The sequence below is a fragment of the Heterodontus francisci genome, chromosome 8 (genome assembly GCF_036365525.1).
Source record: "Heterodontus francisci isolate sHetFra1 chromosome 8, sHetFra1.hap1, whole genome shotgun sequence".
NCBI classification, from domain to species: Eukaryota; Metazoa; Chordata; class Chondrichthyes; order Heterodontiformes; family Heterodontidae; genus Heterodontus; species Heterodontus francisci.
In genome coordinates, this window is record NC_090378.1 from 79,138,480 (window position 1) to 79,159,250 (window position 20,771).

The 20,771-nt window shown below is 44.1% G+C and overlaps 1 protein-coding gene across 1 annotated transcript in view; it reads left to right on the forward strand.

The window, feature by feature from the left end:
• The window catches only part of LOC137372931 (protein Niban 1-like), a 220,872-nt gene that overhangs the window by 58,511 nt on the left and 141,590 nt on the right, over positions 1-20,771 (forward strand). Inside the window, exon 2 of the mRNA XM_068037435.1 lies at positions 4,696-4,826. Within this exon, the coding sequence (XP_067893536.1) occupies positions 4,696-4,826 (131 nt within the window). The remainder of the gene's footprint in view (positions 1-4,695; positions 4,827-20,771) is intronic.

Sequence of the window (20,771 nt, forward strand, 5' to 3'; positions counted from 1 at the left end):
TTCTCTGTACTGCTTACTGCTTTATTTAGCATATTCTCAACCCCACTACTTTGCCATTGAATTTTAAAAACATGACACAGGAGAGTAGATGTGGGGCTCAAGATGTATGAAACTGAGATTTGCCAGACTTACTTCTGCAGATGTCTGGAATATTCATTTTCCACATCAACTGCCTGCAGAGTTCCAAATATCAAAGTGCTGAATTAAGTAATTTTTTTTTTGCTGAGGACCCATTATCTGTGGAGAACCAGATGAAGACTATTCAGATTAATCCTGCATCACCAGCACTTTGTATTTTAAGTAATCCTTCCTCAATCTAGGGCCCCAAATACAAGAAAGGGCCTTTTCTCTTGAGGCCTTGACTACAAATTTGAATGGAAAGCTAATTTATGAGCTGAAAAAGCTAACAAATTTTGGCATCTTGAATGAAACAGCTCTTAGATGTAATACATCTTGTACCAACTTAGAGGAGCTGATGAAATTGAGGAATCTTATAAACCAATAAAAAGTGGCTCCATGTTCCACAGATTAGACTCCAGGCAATATCTCATCAACTGAATGCTGTTTTAGAAGAGGACACCTCAATAACTTCACCCAATTTCCAATTGTTACACACTATTCCCATATTATGTTCTGGGTCATAGTGTATTGGGATAAATGACTTCTCACATAGATGGATTGAGTATTGCTGAAAATAGAGACATGTTGTCGAAGCTTTTCTTCTTGCACTCATCAGGACAATATGCAAAAATAACCAATGTAAGGGAAAACAACAACTTGTACTGCATGAGAAGAGAGTGCTGATTGGTTGGCAAGTGAACTCTGATTGATAGAGGCGTTGCCATGGAGAATGCACCAGTTGACGGTGACTGACAGTTAACTGCCAAGCTTTGTTTGAAATTTAAACCAGGCAGCTTGACTCTGATTGGTCAAGGCATTGCCCTGAGGAATGAACCAACGGATGGCTGTCACCTATTTTGTTCAGCTGAAACAGGCACAATGTTTGTACATATTCTTTCTATCTGCAAAGAACAGGGCCCTGTGTATGAATATATGTAGCTTCCAGTACACGCAAATGCACCACATTGCGAGCCCTACTGACAATCTTAAATTTGTTGTCAGCGTAATTCTTAGCACACTGTGGATTATTTAGCAAATGTTGTCCAATCGCAGAATCACATCTAATGTTGGACACTGTGTTTTGAGTTTTGCAAGCATGGGCTGGTTGGGTACGGCCCGTACCTTGCCCATTGCAAACAGTAGAAGGGACATGTTGTTTGATACGATCCGCCAGTCTTTGGGACGTACAGCCTATATACCTAGCATCATGCTGGCATTGAAATTCATTTATCACATTACTCATTTGTGTGATAGATAAGATGTCTTTTTGACTTGACGGCCTGTTAATGGCGAACACCAGATGTGTTGCTACTGCATCGTAGCAGTGTGAAACAGCTAGCTTTACCTGTTGCTCAAATTTTTGAGATAGATTACCCTTCCAGGGTAATTTGAGGTAGACTGGGCACTTTTCAGGGCTGAAAAAGACGGCCTTAGGCCCATTCATAAGTTTGCTCGATATGCAGTGAGAAATGATCTGATCAGGGTAGCCATTGTAGAATTTCAATTTTCCCTTACATTGGTTATTCTTGTGGATTGTCCTGAGAGTGCAAGATGAAAAGCTTTGACAACATGTCTCTATTTTCAGCAATAGATGGACTATTAACTACAGGGAGAATGAGAGGGTGGCAAAGAGGATTCATTATCTTGACAATGCCCTCCAACAAAAACTTGCATTTATGTAGAACCTTTAACATAGTAAAACGTCCCAAGGCACATCACAGGAACATTAGCAAACAGAATTTGCCACCAAGGTACATAAGAAGATATTAGGAAAGATGACCAAAAGCTTGGCCAAAGAGGTAAGTTCTAAGGAGTGTCTTAAAGGAGGAAAGACAGGTTGAGAGGCAGCAAGGTTCAACAAGGGAAATCCAGAGCTTAGGGCCTTGGCAACTGAAGGCACAGTTGCCAATGATGGAGTGATTAAAATTAGGGATGCGCAAGAGGCCAGATTAGAGGAACACAAATATCTTGGAGGGTTGAAAAGCTGGAGGAGATTACAGAGATAGGCAGGGGCAAAGCCATGGAGGGATCTGAAAACAAGGGATGGAATCTTCCCAGAAGCGGGGAAGTCCTAATGTCGGAGTTTTTTGGGTGACCAACACACTTGGGCAAGAAGCTGGGCCTCCCCAATGATATTGCCAGGACGAGGCAATCAAGAGCCAGCAGGCGGGGTGGGGTGGGGTGCGGCCAATTAAGGAAGGCGGGTGGATCTTCCATGCTGCCTGCCCAATCAGACAGCCAGCAGCTCTGCCATGTTGGCAGCACCACTGAAAACGATGGCCTCTGCTGAGGCAGCAAGGAAATCATGAGGGCACCTCCATTTTGAGGTGCCCTCAAAGGGATGTCAAAGAGTTGTTATTTTTGCTGGGGCAAAGCAGGCAGGCCCTGGCATTCAGAGGGGGAAACCCCTCCAGCGGCAGCATCAAAGATGCAAGGGGCAGCCTTTTCCACTGGAGTCCCCCTCTTTGTGCCATGGAGCTTCCAGCTCTGATGCCCTTTCCCGGAAAACTTCCCCAGTGAGCTGACTGCAACGGGGAGCTGTCCTGACATGGTGCCCCCAGCATTTTACCAGCCCACCTGCTACCCAGGGGCCAGTAAAATCCTGGCCAAGTATGAAAATTTTAAAATCGAGCTAATGTGGTTCACCAAGCACAGGTGTGATAGGTGAACAGGAGTTTTCGTCGAGCTTAAGTTTATGGAGGGTTGGTGTGTTGGAATAGTCAAGTCTAGAGGTAACAAAGGCATGGACGAGGTTTTCAGCAAGAGATGAGCTGAGGCAGGAATGGTGTCAGGCAATGTCACCGATTCAGTGATGGCTCAGATTTGTAGTCGGATGCTCATCTTGTGGTCAAATATGACAGTAATGTTGCAAACAGTTGCCAGGGAGAGAGATGGACCACTCAGAATCTTAAATATTAGACATACGTGGTAACTAATTCTCTGAAGCGCATCTTTGTCCTATATTCTGAAACTCCCATTAAATCCAGCAGTCTGCCAGTAATTGGTATTCCCTACCAGAGTCTACCTAATGATTCCTTCATAGCTAAGATAGCCCCTTAACTTAACACCAAGTGTTCACTGGACAAAAACACATGAGATAAATAATTAGTTCATTATGGTCACAGCGAAAGAAGATTTCGACTCAGCTGAGTATTCTTAATAAAACTCGATAATTCTTATCATAAGCAAAGGTTACATCCATGTTTAGTGTAGTAAAATCGATAATCCAGTCTTTATAAATGTGTTTGATTTAGCTGTACTCAGTACAAAGAGGAAATCTGCCCTTGATTGGACTAATGCAGTGTTGTTTTCTTTGTAACAGTGTAATGCATGTAACCCAATATTCAAAAGCAGGGAGTAGGTGGTGTAGGAAATTCAAACATATTCCTTTGCCTCAGAGACTAAGGTACAGCTGGAGCCTCAATGTTCTCTTTTTAATGGCTATTAACTGTTGCTTTCATTAGGGGGATGTTTTTAATAAACTCAACGGCTCTGGAGGAAGGGGAGGGAACACGCTTGGTGAGAGAAAAGGATTGTGACTTTGGATCATCAAAATCCAGTTCCCGGGGACATGGTTCTATGCTGCATTAAACTGATGTCAAATTTAACCCAAATACTCTAATTTCATTGAGAAAGGCTACAAAAAGAAAGCATTTAGAACAATGAAATGATAGCTGTTACAGTAGCATGCATTCTTCTGATGTCACTTGAGGAAACACTGTTAAGCTACCTGTTGCTAAAGCCAGCTTATACTCTAGCTGAAGCCAGTTGTAGCTGCATCATCCGGTGCATTTACCCACTGAGCTATCAGAGTGGATAATCTTACTGATGGGTTAGTGCTGCCAAGGTCTCTTCTGAGAGGTGCAAATCAGGCTACTGGAGACTGTTTCACTGTCACTGAGAAGTGCGAATCACACCAGACATACCGGTTTTCTTATTTTCAGTTTTGCACCAGGCTGACCACAGTCTACAGAGCATTAGGTTTTCTTCTACAATTTAATTAATAAGCATTTTAGAAGTATTTAATCCAACATTGCTATGAATGGTTTCACCTTGATGTTTTGCTTCGTGCACAACTTTGTTTCAAACACATCTTTTTCAATCTTTGTAGTGTAATGCTTTATAATCCCTTAACAGTTTTTTTATTCTTTCATGGGTTCTGTACATCACTGGCAAGGCCAGCATTTGTTGCCCATCCCTAATTGCCCTTGAACTGAATAGCTTGCTAAGTCAACCACATTGCTGTGGGGTCTGGAGTCACTTGTAGGCCAGACCAGGTAAGGACAGTAGATTTCCTTCCCTAAAGGACATTAGTGAACCAGATGGGTTTTTATGACATTCAATGATAGTTTCATGGTACCATTATTGAGACAAGCTTTCAATTCAATTAATTGAATTTATTAATTAACTGAATTTAAATTCCAGCAGCTGCCGTGGTGGGATTTGAACCCGTGTCCCCAGGGTATTTATCAGGTCCACTAGATTACTAGTTCAGTGACATTACCACTACACCACCGTATAGTTGCTCTTGTGTTTGTGCTACACATTGCTATTATTTTCTTATTATTTTTTCAGGCAAGGCCGAAGCAGAGCTTAAAAACTTCAGTCCTCATTACCAGCGGCAATACTCTGTGGCCTTCTTCAACCATATCAGATGTGAGGTAGAGCAAGTCCAAGAAGTACAACCCCAGCTGCTGCAGCATAAGGTACCTTATGAGATGCGTGATGTAGCACGAGAGGGGTAATTTCCTGATCACACACTGCAGTGGAGAGTCACATTCACAGGTTGTGTGAGTCAGCGAATCTGGACTCTGAAATGAAATGTGATCGCGGGTCCCTATTGGCAGCACAAGATCATGGAATGACCCTGATAAACATCCTCTCCTTCCTTCAGCCTTCAGCTGTCTATGTCTTAGCTGGCATGTCTTATTTGCGCAATAGTCAACAATGCTTGATTTGAGCTCCCGAGGACTAGCCAAAACACATCAATCCCTTCAGTTGTAGTATTCAACAAAATAGAAGAAATTTACCTTAAATAAAAAAAGAGAACCAGCTATAGAGTAATAAACTGAAGCACCAAGGGGAGAAAATTCTAGCATGAGCAAATCAAAGGCTGACCACAATACTGACACCACTGTGAAAGCCAGTGATCCTGATGCATGTTATGTTTTACCCACCCCATGATCTTTTACTTCACCTATTAGAGTCTTGGCTATTATTAAACATCCTACAGTCCATGTTGCAATAGATATTACAAATTTTATTGTTGCACATTTGGTGTAGTTCTGGCTAAGGGAACTCAAATTTGGGGTGCATGTCAGATAGGTCAGAGTTACATCCATTCTACGATGCACACTAAATTCGGGTAGAATTGGCAGCTGGCAGACGATGCCCCTGCCCTCATAGTGATGGATGTTGATAAATGATAAGATAATAGGGCGAAAGCTGCTGTCCCAGAAATTCCACCATTTACACCAAATTTGTACTTGAGTGAAATTAAACCTGTAGAAAAGAATGGCAAGGTATTTGCATGACTTGTCACACCAGGAAGTGGTTGAGTTCACAGCTTTGAATGTCCTTATCTGAAAAATCAGCTTTGACAAAAATGATCAGAAAATGTTTTTCTCATCTGCTCAAGAAAGGATTCTGAAAGCTGACCTTCTGCAGTTCTAGCAGGACAATCATTTTCTTAGCACCATTCTGTCAAGGAGCCCTTACCATGGGGTACACTATGGCCATATATGTCCTTTTAATGGAGGCAGACAGGAGCAGGAGGAAGACAATGACGAGAGGCATGGAGGACAAGGCCACACCCACAACAAAGGAGAAGACAACTAACTGGGAGGTACCCTTCTACTAGAGTCTACAGCTCATGCTGCTCCCTCAGTCATATCTCAGAAGAGTTCTGCTTAAGGATGCATAGAATGAATTCTGTTTCCTGTTGCAAATTAATCTCCAAACATCCTCTCATCGCACAAAAAACAAACAGGAGTCTAACTTCAGAACAAGAATTCATATTGCATATATATTTACAGCAAATGTTTCTTTTTATTACCATACATGCTCTTAAACTTAGCTTAGTGTTGCACTGAGGAGGTACCCATGATTCCACTAGTGTTTGACTGTGCTGTGATATCATGAGGCTCTTAAGACTGAGAGGCCTTTGTTTCAGGACTTCTAAATCTTAGAGGGGATCATTAACAAGCTGCAGAAAGCATAAGCAGTTAGTACTATATCCTGGCACCTACAGGAGTAAGCATTGGAGAGGGATGGCTAGAAGGATAATGTGATCTGTCAAAGGGGGAGAAGGCAGCATCATGAAGGCACATTCTAGCTACTTGTGCTGAGTTCTAAATTGGGTCTACAAACCTCTCTGTCAGGGGAAATTGATACCCATGTTTGCAGTGGCACCACCTGCTCCAGAAATTGCTGCATTGTTCAAATCTGTCATGGATATTGGCAATGAAGATGGCATTGGACTTTGACATGAGCCTTGCCATCATGATGCTCATCCAGCATCCTTTTTAGAACAGGACCCCAGAGATTTGTGGCCACTGACTCAGGAATCAGATGCTCACTTTTGTGGTGCCTCCACGCCCCACTGGCAGATCCTGCTTTCAGCTCCAACACCTGAGGGTAATGAGTAAAGGAGTGCCAAACTTAGAAAGAGATTGAAATAAAAACAGAAAATATCAAAATACTCAGCAGATCTGGCAGCATTTGTGGAGAGAAAAACACAGTTAACCTTTCAGGTCGAAGAACTTTGATCGGAACTTTCATCTGGGGCATTGCAGGCTGTACATTCACAGCTTGCATGCTTCTGCCTATTCAAATTAGATGATCCCACAATTTACAACAGTGTCAGTGCGACAACCTGAAGGCCAGTGGAAGTCCTGCTCTGCCTCAGTTTCAACAGTGCAACATCACCATCAGAATATCAAGCTCTCATGTTCTCTAATGGATCTTGTTCAACGTTGCTCATGTGTACTGAACAGTTTGGAATGAGCTCTCTGATGGTTGCCATGGTCTTGCTGTTCGGTCTGGGATAGACTCTTAGGGGTGAATTTAATGGGCCTTGCAGGAGTGACTTTGGTGGTGTGTGAGGTGATTCAATTAGGTGTGATTTTTTTTGATTTCCAACGATGAGTTTTTGTAACACAATTAAGTCAGCGGCATGTTTGCGATGGTTCAGCGTTCCCCCTGCATGGTGGCCATTTACAGCTTTGCATGCATTTCCATACCATGAATACTTATCACCCTACACTTATTTCAAAGTAAGTCCTACCTGCCAGACAAAGTTAGCGGAGAACGGTATTCCCATGCCACCTGGTTCACGTTCGCTTAAAGGTGGCGTACACCTGTCGGCTTTGTGCAGTTGTGTCTGAGGTCAGTGGTTTCATGTCTTGAACTCTTTGGCACAAGGAAGGCAAACATTGGAGTGGATGTTTGGCTCCAGGCTCGAGATGAACAAGGGTGATTCTTCTCAGGCAATTGTGAGGAAGGCATGGGGGGGTGGGTGCATGGCGGCGTAGGGGAGGGTTGCCGATGAGGACACAGGATGTGGCTATCGGGTGCGTGGAGGAGCAGGGAGGGTACTTAGGCAGGACAAGGTGGGGTCTTGGGTGGATGGAGGAGCAGGGGTGGGTACTCGGGCAGGATAGGATGGGGTCTGGTGTGGGTGGAGGAGTAGATGAGGCAGGAGGGCAGTATTCAGGGTGTGTAGTAGTTGTTACCGATTGCTGAAGCTGGCTGTGGGTAGTTGCAGGGGGTGGTAGGTTGATGTGTGCATGAGGGGCCTAAAGGAAGGGATGAGTGCTGCCAACATCGGGGTCCTGTGAGGCGAATTCTGGCTGGCAGAGGGAACAGTCACAGTCACAGGGGGCAATTGGATTTTGTAGGGGGGGAAGGTCGAGACTTAGGGTTGGGTATTCTACGGCATCATAGGGAGGGAAACAGGACCCGGCAACTACATCAAGGTGAATTTTAGGAGGATCAAGGCTGAGAATCGGCAGTTGGATGGTCACAGGAGTAAAAACGGGGGAGGGATGGCATGAATCGATTGATGATGGTCCAGTCCAAGGTAATGGGGGGAGGTACAGTGGTAACAGAGGGAAGGTGTAAAGTTACATTGGGTGGGTCAAGGGTGATGAGTACAGGCTAGAAGCTGGCAGGAGGAGGTTGGAAGGTGGAAAAACTTGCCTGGTAGTGCAAACACAATATTTTCTCCAAGGATAATGCAAACTCTGTGACCACTCAAGGATTGTAAGTCAAGTGGGAGGAGACCAATGATGGTGGTGGAATTCCACCTGGCTGCAATTTTAAGGCACATAAAAGTGATTTGCTCATTACCTCAATGGTTCAGCTGACTGGCAGCAGAAGGCTGAATTGGAACACTCTGCTCATTTCAATATTTGCAAAGCAGCAAAGACATGGGCTCATACACCCAATTTGTCTCCTATCATGGGAAGAGGGAGCGACTGAGGAGGGCTCTTTTCCCTCAACGGATGATGCCTGAATGCCAGCAGTAGGCAGAACAAGAAGGTGAGGTTGCTCAGAATGATGCAATCCAGGAAAGGCATTATCGAATACGGGCTGTGGTGCATCATTGTATTCGCAGGACAAGGAGAAATTACCTTCAGATAGTCAATGCCAGAGATGCATAAGGATGTCACATGAAATGGCCACAAAAATTTGTCGGATCCTGCAGCATGACCTGCAACCACATGGGTTTGGTGGGAATCCCATGCCTGTTGACCTCAAGGTTATGGCTGCAATCAATTTGTTCGCCAGCAGTGCTTTCCCGGGATCAGCGGGTGACATATGTGGCATATCACAGTGTGCGACCCACAGGTGCATCAAAGAGGTGACCTATTCTGTCTTACCAATGATTTTATCTACTTCCCTGTAGACAAGGACTGCCGGGCAGCAGCCTTCGGCACCATTGCTGGTTTCCCTAGAGTGCAAGGAACAAAAAACAAAGAACAAAGGACAGTACAGCACAGGAACAGGCCTTTCGGCCCTCCAAGCCTGCGCCGATCTTGATGCCTGCCTAAACTAACACCTTCTGCACTTCCAGGGCCCATGTCCCTCTATTCCCTTCCTATTCATGTATTTGTCAAGATGTCTCTTAAACGTCGCTATCGTATCTGCTTCCACCACCTCCCCTGGCAGCAAGTTCCAGGCACTCACCACCCTCTGTATAAAAAACTTGCCTCGCACATCCCCTCTAAACTTTGCCCCTCGCACCTTAAACCTATGTCCCCTAGTAACTGACTGATCGAATGCATTCATATGGCCATTAAAGCTCCCTGGGACCAGCCTGTAGCATTTGTGAATTGCAAAGGCCTCCACTCTTTGAATGTACAAGTGGTTTGTGACCACAGGAGAAGAAACATGCAGGTTTGTGCTCGTTTCCCAGGCAGCTGTCACAACTCATACATTTGGAACTCTCAGCTGCCAGGAGATTTTGACAAATCAGCTGAAGCTGACGGCTGGATCCTTGGTGACAAGGATTACCCCCTTAGGACATGGTTGATGACACCAATGCAGCATCCCCAAAGTGCTGCTGAAGAGAGGTACAATGCTGCTCACGCATCCACCAGAGCTATCACTGAACACACACTGACATGTTGAAAATGTGCTTCCACTGTCTTGATCGGTCTGGAGGGGCTTTTCAGTACATACCACAGAGGGGCTCATGAATAATCGTTGTCTGTTGTGCATTCTCAACCTGGCAAATAGACGCCATCACATTTTGCAGGTGGAGAAACAGCAGTCCTCCTCATATGAGGATGTCTATAAAGGGGATGAGGAGGAGGACAGCAATGCAAATAACGTCATTATTGATATAAGGGCCATGGAGAAACATGCAAGAAGGGAGAACCTCAGATTTGCACATTTCAGCCAACATCAAGGCACTTAATAAAGGAATATTGGGAGGAAAAAGAACTCTCAAAGTATGTTCACACACACCTTTGTTATAATTCATTGCTGTAATCTAAAAGAAGCGCTCTTGTGACAACAGCACATGAACCTGCAGTGGAGATGTCCCTAATGGTCTGTCTGCTATCAACTTCATTGAAAGCGACCTGCATTTCTATGGAAATAGTGTCCTGCATCAAGGCCTTACCCCTCACACAGAGGATGCTACAGCATTGCAGCACGTTGATGTGACTGGCAGATCAAATCTTTTCTGGGTTACAATGGACCTGCAACAATGGCTTTGCAAGGAATGTAAGGGGCTGATCCCAGAACTACAATTGGAAAGCATGCTGGTAACGAATAAAGTGCAAAATCTACAAATGACAAACAGCCATCTTTGAAGACTGAAGGCTCAAATGTCAAGGATAAAAGCACACTGGATACTTTCAGAAATTCATTGCAAGCATCAATGTGTTCCTGTCATAGGCCTCCAATAATCATTTTCGTTTACATTTGAAACAAAGCAAATGATTTACAAGAGTGCATCAAATATTAAAGCAAATAAACCGTACTGAAACATTATTAATCTATTACAATATTTACAACACCCGTCCCACTTCTGTGCTCATAAATGTTTATTGTTTATTTTCCTACCACCACGTCTGGGTGCAACCCTGACATTAGCAGCTAAGGTGGAGGCAGTCTACTCAGTGCACTGCCCCACTGCTATGGATGACCATGGTGGGCATCCTCAGGAGGAATGGGGCCTTGATGGCTCCATCCTACTGGGGGTCTGCAGCACTGGTGCTTGAGTATCCCCTATGTGCTCACCTGCTGGATGAAAAGCCATCACTGTTGGGGGGAGGATGAGATGCCACTTGCCCTGGGTGTGTCCTGAGAGGAAGGCCCTGGGAAAACTGGCACACGCTCCTCCTCCATCTGGGTGCATGATGGTACCTGCCTGTCTCCCTGAGGGTAAGGAGCACCCAGAGGGAGGTCTAGATGCCTCGTCCCCATCTCGTTTAGCTATTGCTGCATACAGCCCTTGGCTACAGCGATGCAGTGAAGGTCAGAGTTCATATGGGTCAAGTGCTCAACCAGACTTGACATGGAGCTCACCAGACTCTCAACGAAGGAAGCCATACGCTCAAATGCCTGGGACATGGCAGATGTCATGGCTTGCATGGACTCCTCCATGGCACGCGCAAAGCCACACATGACCTCAGGCATCTCTGGTGTTCCACATGGATTTGCTACACATCAGCACATGTCTCATTGCAACAAACAGAAGATCATCATCAGCGTGGGGCTAAGCAGGGGCCTGGTCCCCAGCAGTCCTCCGATTGTTAGGGGACCCAGCTGACACATCATCCCTCAGCTACTGGGACGTGTCTGTGTCGTGACCACCGGATTGTGAGCCTGTTTCTAATCTTAAACCCCTGCAAAAAACGTCGACGTATCTGCGCTGTTGGAGGTGGAAGAAGAGGCAGGTGATGATGCACCTCTGGGGCATTGGCTTCTTCCTCCCCAGAGGCGGATTGTGGGCCCTTACAGCATTCTGTCACTCAAGTGCGGGCAAGCTGCAGTGGAGACACAAACAGAGGAACCTGAAGTATCAGCACAACATGAGGGTAACCATTACACTCATGTTCCTCTTGGCTGCTAGACTACAGTAGACACTTCATCCTTAAGCCTTGAGGATCCTGCCTTGCCATCTGCAACAGATCTGCCTCCCTCCTCGAATGCAATTTCAGCAGGCTGCTCCTCAGCTGTTGACAGGAGTCCGATATCTGTCACTCTTCCACCTGTCCTTGCCCACTCCCGCTAGTTATGAAAGTATCATTTGGTGTCTGGCACCAAGGCTGATTAGGCATTCGAATGCATGCTTTGTCTGCCCACTGTGTTACACACACAGAACTAAGAAGAAACACTTAATACCAGCTTCAGGAACATCACTTACTTTATCCGACAATGTATCCAGTTTCTGTCCGTCACCCCACGATTCGATACCTCCTTTGCCACCTCCATCCAGGCCACCTTGGTCAAGCGGGAGGGTCTTCTGATGCCATCAGCAGGGAAGAGGACCTCATGCCTTTCCCTGACTGCCTGGAGGAGAACCTGCTGGGAGGCATCACTGAATTGTGGGGTGGGACGCTGCCTACTGCCTGAAATAATGTTTGTTGATCAAGCAAAAAAAATTATGAGGGGAAGGTGGTGCTTGGGTGCAAACTGAAAATGAAGGTAATCCAATTCCAAATTATAGTAAGCTTACTCCGTGGCCGCAATCAGCACGTGTTTCCGAAGGCTGCTGATCCTAGTAGCTTGCAACACAGAATGATTTATTAACATGTGGCTCATGGTACTTCACAAAGTGACGGCAGGTTCCACCAATGTAAGTTCGTCCCTGCCACCTGATTGCACATGTCTTCTGCACCCGTTGCTGCACTGTTAATTTGCATGTAAAATAGTGTGCAAAGTGGGAAAAAGAGTGGAAGCAGAAGTTCCACCAACTTCCAGTTCTGCCATCAGACATGCCACGGACTCATAAAATCCCAGCGTTAACCTTGTGTTTCCCTTTGAAGCAGTATATTCTGTGACTTGCAAGCCCAACTGTTTTAATTTAGAGCAACAAGGTGGAGCTCCACAGGGAACAACAGCACGAAGCCCTAGGGCTCAGGATGGAGGCTAGTGGAGGCAACAGGAGTGAGGCAGGCCAGGGCCTTGATAGCAAAGGGGCTTGGAGTGGTTTACTTGACTATTTTCATTGTAGGAATGGAGCCTGGCTTTGAGCCTTTTACTTAGTTTTACTTTTAAAAGGGTAAGAACGTAATTTTTATGAACCTATATTCAGGCTCCTTTCTTCATGGCCTTGTAATCATCATCTAGATGTTAACCCTTGGCAGCATTATTCACAACAATGGGACAGCTTCCACACAATATTCTGATCACATCTAATGACACCCTCTATTAGCTTAGTTGATTCCAAGTCTGTTGCTGTACAATACAACTGCCAGTACAATGTCAAGTCCACAACTTCACCAGCCTAATTTTGGCAAAACTGAAACATTCTGTTTGGCTTTTGGCAGCACTGAAGTATCTCTGACATTGTCTTCATTAGCTTCCTTGGCTGCTTGTTTGACCAGCCATTTGCATCCTTTACATTTTCTTTGACTCTGTTCTGAGCTTTATACTCTAGATCCAGTCATTTACCAATGCCACCTTGTGAATATTGCGAGCTTGTGCCCATCTCAGCCCCTCTGTTGCTAATGTTTTCACATCTGCCTTCATCACCTTGAGGACTGATTTCTCAAATACTTACCAAACTCACCCTCCACAAACTTCAGCTAATCCAGAATTTTTCTCTCTGCAAACACCCATCAACCCAATCATCACCAAATTCCGCTGGCAGCAAATCAATTTCAGGTTCCAAACCTCATTATTAAACCATCTCAGACCTTTATTTGGGAAATCTTATTTCCTAGCCTGAACCTCTGTTTCTCCAACTTTGGATTAATGCTTGTCCCCAATCCATTCTGCTTCACCATTGGAGGCTGCTCCATCAATCACCGTGTTCCAACCTCCGAGAACTATCTTCCTAAACTACTTGCACTTAAAAAAAAATGTTCTCAGGTGGTGGACAGTGATGGCAAGGTTCCATTTATTTCCTATCCCTACTTGTACTGAGAAGGTGTTAGTGGACTGCGTTCTTGAACATTCATGGATTATCTTATGCCACAAGTGGTCTTTGAGGTTTTCCTGGTACATTTGCAGAACTTTCTGCTCGCAGGGGTTCCAGCACTAGCTCCAATGCTTGGCTTCTTTGAGATTCCTTTTGATTTTGTGTCTAATAAGCCAACGTGAAGGAAAGTAAGGCTGGAGGCTAGGAACTATCCCCTTCATGTACAACTCTGTCATGGGCCTGTGCCTATTACAGATAAAGGCCCAGTTTCACCCCTGGGGAGATGCTGGAAATTCTGGGGCAATTTAAAGGAAGCACAGACTCAGTGAAACAGTTCTCTGTCGCTTTGTCCTGCATATCAATAACAAGGAAATGATTTGTTCTAATATGTTACATTTATCAATGTGTAGGCATGGGTCATTGTTTCAAAGGAGGAATCTGCACAACGCATAAAAGTTACATTTTTGCACAAAGCATTCTTGTTGATTTGTTCTATCTATTTGATGGTGTGTTTGGTTGTAGCATTCCTGCCTCTGAGTCAGAAGGTTGTGGATGTTATGTCCAAATAAACACTCAAATTTGTGTGGTAATAACTAGTTACTTTGATTTCCTGGTTCTCTAGCATATTCTGTGAAAGAATAACAAAGAAGTACATGAGAAGACATTGGAGTATAATTGCTACAATGTGCTTACTCCCATCAGAGGACCATCTTGTTTTCAGTTAACAATATGAAAGTACCATCTATATCAATGGATTCATGACCCACTACTGAGACTTGAGCACATAATCTAGGCTGACACTTCAGTACAGTACTGTGGGAGTACTGTACTGTTAAAGATGTTCTCTTTGAGGCCCTGTTTTAACTTCCCAGATGGATGTAAGAGATTACATGGTACTATTGGAAGAAGAGTTGGTGAGTTGTCCCGGTGAACATATATTCCTCAACCAACATCTTCAAAACAGAGTAACTGGTTCTTTATCCCATTGCTGTTTGTGGGTCCTTGCTGTGGAGAGATTAACTGCTGTATTTGCCTACATTACAGTAGTGACCATGCTTAAAAATAATGGACTGACTCTGAAAGTTGCTATTTACAAATGCATGTTGTTCTTTGTGTTCTTGTTCTTTACCTGATTGGAATAGGATTGAGTTCCACCATGGCAGAAGGCAGCGATTCTGGAAGAGTCATCAGGCTGACTCCTGATTAATTTGGATCTGAACCTGAGTAATTAGATAAATTAATGGACTTGAGAATGTGCTGAAAAACATTGCTGCCCCATTAAACATGGAATGGGCAATTCAGGCTAGTGGAAATCCATCCAACTTCTGATTTCTGTGTTTGACAGAAAATGGGTTGAGATTTCACTAGACGGGGTAAGAATGCCTCTGCTACTCTGTGTAGTGATGTTTAAATGTATTAGTGAAGACTTCCTCTTCTGGATATTTCTAACGAAATTTGTAGTACCAGTTTGTGGTTTCAGTAGAAATATTGAAGTGGAAATGTCACAACCACATTTCAATCACCCTACATGCAGTCAAAGGAATTGTTACCAACATTTGTTGCTCTTATTTGCAAGTTTCAACCTTAACTAAAATAAGTGGATGTGTGATTTATGTCCCATTTGGAAATATTCCAAGAGGGTGATGAGACTGCTTTCAGAAGAAAACAATAATTGACATTAGAAAAAAAGTTTTGTCTTTGGGAAAGTCTTCTATAGACATATAAATAGGAAAAAAAGAGTGGTAAATGGAGGATTGGGCCAATTAGGAGCCTAAATCGGGATTTACACATGTAGGTAGGTGCATAGCTGAGGTATTAAATGAGCACTTTGCATCTGTCTTTACCAAGAAAGAAGGTGCTTTCGAAGTCATAGTGAAAGAGGAGGTATTTGAAACACTGGTTGGGCTAAAAATTGATAAAGAGGAGATATTAGGTAGGCTGACTGTATTTAAAGGACTGGATGAGATGCATCCAAGGGTACTGAGGGAATTAAGGGAGGAAATTGCAGAGGGACTGGCCATAATCTTCCAATCCTCCTTAGATACCGGGGTGGTGCCAGAGGACTGGTGAATTGCAAATGTTAGACCCTTGTTCAAAAAAGAGTGTAAGGATAAGCCCAGCAACTACAGGCCAGTCGGTTTAATCCCAGTGGTGGGAAAGCTTTTAGAAATGATAATTTGGGACATTAACAGTCATTTGGACAAATGCGGATTAATTACAAAAAGCCAGCATGGATTTGTTGAAGGCAAATCAGGTCAAACTAACATGCTTGAGTTTTTTGATGAGGTAACAGAGAGGGTTGATGAAGGGTAATGAGGTTAATGTGGTGTACGTGGACTTTCAAAAGGCATTTGATAAAGTGCCACATAACAGGCTTGTCAGTTAAGTTAGAGCCCGTGGAATAAAAGGGACAGTAGCAACATGGATACAAAATTGGCTGAGTGAGAGAAAACAGAGAGCAGTTGTGAATATTTTTTGGCCTGGAGAAATGTATATAGTTGGGGATCCCCAGGGGTCAGTGTCAGGGTCCCTACTTTTCTTGATATATATTAATGACCTAGACTTGGGTGTACAAGGCAGAATTTCAAAATTTGTAGAAGACACTAAACTTGGAAGTATTGTGAACTGTGAAGAGGATTTAAACAGGTTGGTGGAATGAGCAAACAAGTGACAGATGAAATTTAATGTAGAGGAGTGTGAAGTAATTCATTTTGGTAGGAAGAACAAGGAGAGGCAATATAAAATAAAGGGCACAATTCTAAAGGGGTTGTGGGAGTAGACCTGGGGGTATATGTACATAAATCATTGAAGGTAGCAGGGCAGGTTAAGGAAGTGGTTAATAAAGCATACGGGATCCTGGGTTTTATAAATAGGGGCATGGAGTACACAGGAAGTTATGATAAACCTGCATAAATACTGGTTTGGCCTCAACTGGAGCATTGTGTCCAGTTCTGGGCTCCAAACTTTAAGAAGGATGTTAAGGCACTAGAGAGGGTGCAGAAAAATAGTGGGAGGAAGGGATCATGTGAGAGGAGATGTGGTAAATCAAAGGGAATCAACAAGGTAATAGAGCAGAGTTGCATTTTGGGTAGGAATGGACAGAGCGTACAAACTTAACAGTGCACCAGCAGATAAGGCCAGAGACTGCAGAAATGGTAAAAAGACAGAGTTAAAGGCTCTGTATCTGAATGTGCACAGCATTCCTAACAAAATGGATGAATTGTTAGCAAGATAGAAATAAATGTGTGTGACCTGATAACCATTACAAAGACATGGGGTAGAACTTTATGCTCTCCACTACGGCAGGTTTGGAGGCAGGGAAAGCATAAAATTGGTAGTATGGTGGCGGGGAGTAGGGGGTTGGTGGGGGAGACCCCGCCACCATACCACCAGCGCCGAAATTTAGTCTGGGGCGGGAAGGCCTGTGAAAGGCCTTCCTGCCCTGCCACCAATTGAGGCCCTTAACTAGGTAATTAACCCCAATTAAGGGCCTCTTCCTGCTGCAGCCACAATTACCCATGTGGCAGGCGGCCCTGTTGCTGCACAGGAAACATGGTACAAGAAACCATGCGGGCTGCTTCCTGGCTCCTGGGGTTGGGGGGAGGGGGTTGTCATTCGTTCAAAGGCACTTAATGCCTGAACGAGGGACGCAGTATCAGGAAGGGGCTTGGGGTGCTGAGGGCCAGCCTCTGCTCTTGCTGCTGACCCACTCTTCCCCACTCTCCTGCGACCCCCACCCTGCAAGACCCCTCCCGTCCTTACCTACCTTAAGCCTGGTTCCAGGGCCTGTCCTCAGTGTATGGCTGTTGCAGCTGATTGGCCAGCAGCACTGCAAGGCTGGGACGTCTGACGATGGGCCTGCCGCTGTTCAGTTAAGTGCTTGATTGGCACTAAATTCAGCGGGCCTTCTGCAGAAGAGGGGGCACAGGGATCTTGGCGTCGCTTTTCTCCTGGCGTCAAGACCCTGCTGCGAGCATAAAATTCCACCCCCCCCCCCCCCCCTCCATGTTTACAAGATGACCAAGGCTGGGATCTGAATATTGAAGGGTATTCAACATTTTGAAAAGACAGGACGCTAGGAAAAGGTGGTGGGTTGCTCTGTTAATGAAGGATGTCATTAGTATAGCAGCAAGAAATGATCTTAGCTTGAAAGATCAAGATGTAGAATCAGTTTGGGTAGATATAAGAAATAGGAAAGGTAAGAGGTCACTTGTGGGAGTAGGTTAGAGGCCTCCTAACAGTTGCTACACTATACAGGAAGAAATAAATGGGACGTGTAAGAATACAATAGTCATGGGTGACTTTAGTCTACATGCAGATTGAGCGAATCAGATTCACAAAGATAGCCTGGAAAATGAGCTCTTAGAGTGTATTCAGGACAATTTCTTAGAGCAGTACATTAAGTGAGCCAACCAGGGAGCAGGCTATTCTAGATCTGGTAATGTGCAATGAGACAGGATTAATCAATAACCTCATGGTAAGGGGCTTCTAGGTGACAGCGATCATAACATAATAGAATTTCATGTTCCATTTGAAGGGGAGAAGTGTGAATCTAAGACTAGTGTTTTAAATCTAAATAAAGATAATTACAAGGGTATGAAGGCAGAGCTAGCTAAAGTGAACTGTGAAACTAGGTTGAAAGGCAGGACAGTAGAGATGCAGTGGCAGACTTTTAAGGAGCTATTTAATAACTCTCAGCAAAGATTTATCCCAGTGAGGAAGAAAGATTCTTTGAGAAGGATGCATCATCCGTGGCTAAATAAGGAAGTTAAGGGTAGTATCAAATTGAAACGAACACTGTACAAATCTGCCAAGATTAGTGGTAGGTCAGAAGATTGGATGGATTTTAAGAACCAGCAAAGAATGACAATAAATAAAGAGGGAGAAAGTAGATTATGAGAGAAAACTAGCCAGTAATATAAAAAGATAGTAAGAGTTTCTACAAGTATTTAAATAGGAAAAGAGTAACTAAAGCTAGTGTTGGTCCTCTAGAGAGTGAAGCTGGGGAACTGATTATGGAAAACAAGGAAATGGTGGAGGCATTGAACAGATATTTTGTGTCTGTTTTCACCGTAAAAGACTTAGAAAACCTCCCAAAGACACTTGAAAATCCAGAGGTGAATGAGAGGGAGGAAATTAAAGCAATCATCTTCACCACGGAAAACGTGCTGGGAAAACTATTACACTTAAAGGTGACTAGTCCCCAGGACCAGATGGCCTGAATCCTCAGGTCATAAAAGAAGTGGCTGCAGAGATAATAAAGGCTTTGGTTATAATCTTCCAAAATTCCTTAGATTCTGGAAGGGTGTCAGTGGATTAGAAAATATCAAATGTAACACCTTTATTCAAGAAAGGAGGGAGACAGAAAGTGGGAAACTATAGGCCAGTTAGCCTAAAATCTGTCATAGGGAAATTACTAGAATCCGTTATTAAGGAAGTTATAGCAGGATACTTAGAAAATCATAATGGGATCAGACAGAGTCAACATGTGATAGTGAAATCGTGTTTAATTAATTTATTAGAGTTCTTTGAGGAAATAACAAGCAAGGTGGATAAAGGGGAACCTGTAGATGTGGTGCACTTGGGTTTCCAAAAGGCATTTGTGAAGGTGCCACATGAAAGGTTACTACACAAGATAAGAGCACATGGTGCAGGGGATAACATGTTAGCATGGATAAAGGACTGGCTAGTTAACAGGAAGCAGAGAGTAGGGATAAATGGGTCTCTTTCAGGTCGGCAAGCTGTAACTAGTGGAGTGTCACAGGGATCAATGCTGGGGCCTCAACCATTTACAATCTATAGCAATGGCTTGGATGAAGGGACTGAATGCACGGTAACTAAATGACACCAAGATAGGAACTAAAATAAATTGTCAAGAGGAGGTAAAGAGTCTACAAAGGGGTATAGATAACATAAGCGAGTGGGCAAAAATTTGGCAGATGGTGTATTGTGTGCAGTTTTGGTCTCATTATTTGAAAAAGGATATAATTGCCCATTAGAAGCGGTTCAGAGAAGGTTCACTCGACTAATTCCTGGGATGAAGGGCTTATCTTCTGAATAAAGGTTGAATCGGTTGGGCCTATACCCATTGGAGTTTAGAAGAATGAAAGGTGATCTTATTGAAACATATAAGATCCTGAGGGGACTTGATAGAGTGGATATCTGGAGGATGTTTCCTTTTGTGGAGGAGAACTAGAACTAGGGGATGCAGTTTAAGAATAAGAGGTCTCCCTTTTAAGACATAGATGAGGAGGTTTTTTTTCTCTCAGAGTGTCATTAGTCTGTGGAATTCTCTTCCCCAAAAAGCAGTGGAGGCTGGACCATTGAATTTATTCAAGGCTGAGTTATATACATTTTTAATTGACAAGTGAATCAAGGGTTATGGGGGGCAGACAGGAAAGTGGAGTTTAGACCACAACCAGATCAGCCATGATCTTGTCAAATGGTGGAGCACGCTCGAAGGGCTGAATGACCTACTCCTGCTCCTAAGTCCTATGTTCCTACGAGAATGGTTCCAAGAATGAGGAACTTCAGTTATGTGGATAGATTGGAGAAGCTGAGGCTGTTCTCCATGGAGAAGAAAAGATAAAGAGATTTTATTTTATTTATTTATTTAGAGATACAGCACTGAAACAGGCCCTTCGGCCCACCGAGTCTGTGCCGACCATCAACCACCCATTTATACCAATCCTACACTAATTCCATATTCCTACCACATCCCCACCTGTCCCTATATTTCCCTACCACCTACCTATACGAGGGGCAATTTTATAATGGCCAATTTACCTATCAACCTGCAAGTCTTTGGCATGTGGGAGGAAACCGGAGCACCCGGAGGAAACCCACGCAGACACAGGGAGAACTTGCAAACTCCACACAGGTAGTACCCAGAATTGAACCCGGGTCACTGGAGCTGTGAGCTGCGGTGCTAACCACTGCGCCACTGTGCTGCCCTGAGGTGATAGAGGTGTTCAAAATCATAAGGGGGCTGGACAGTGTAGATAGGGAGAAACTGTATCCATTGGTGGAAGGATCCAGAATCAGAGGACAC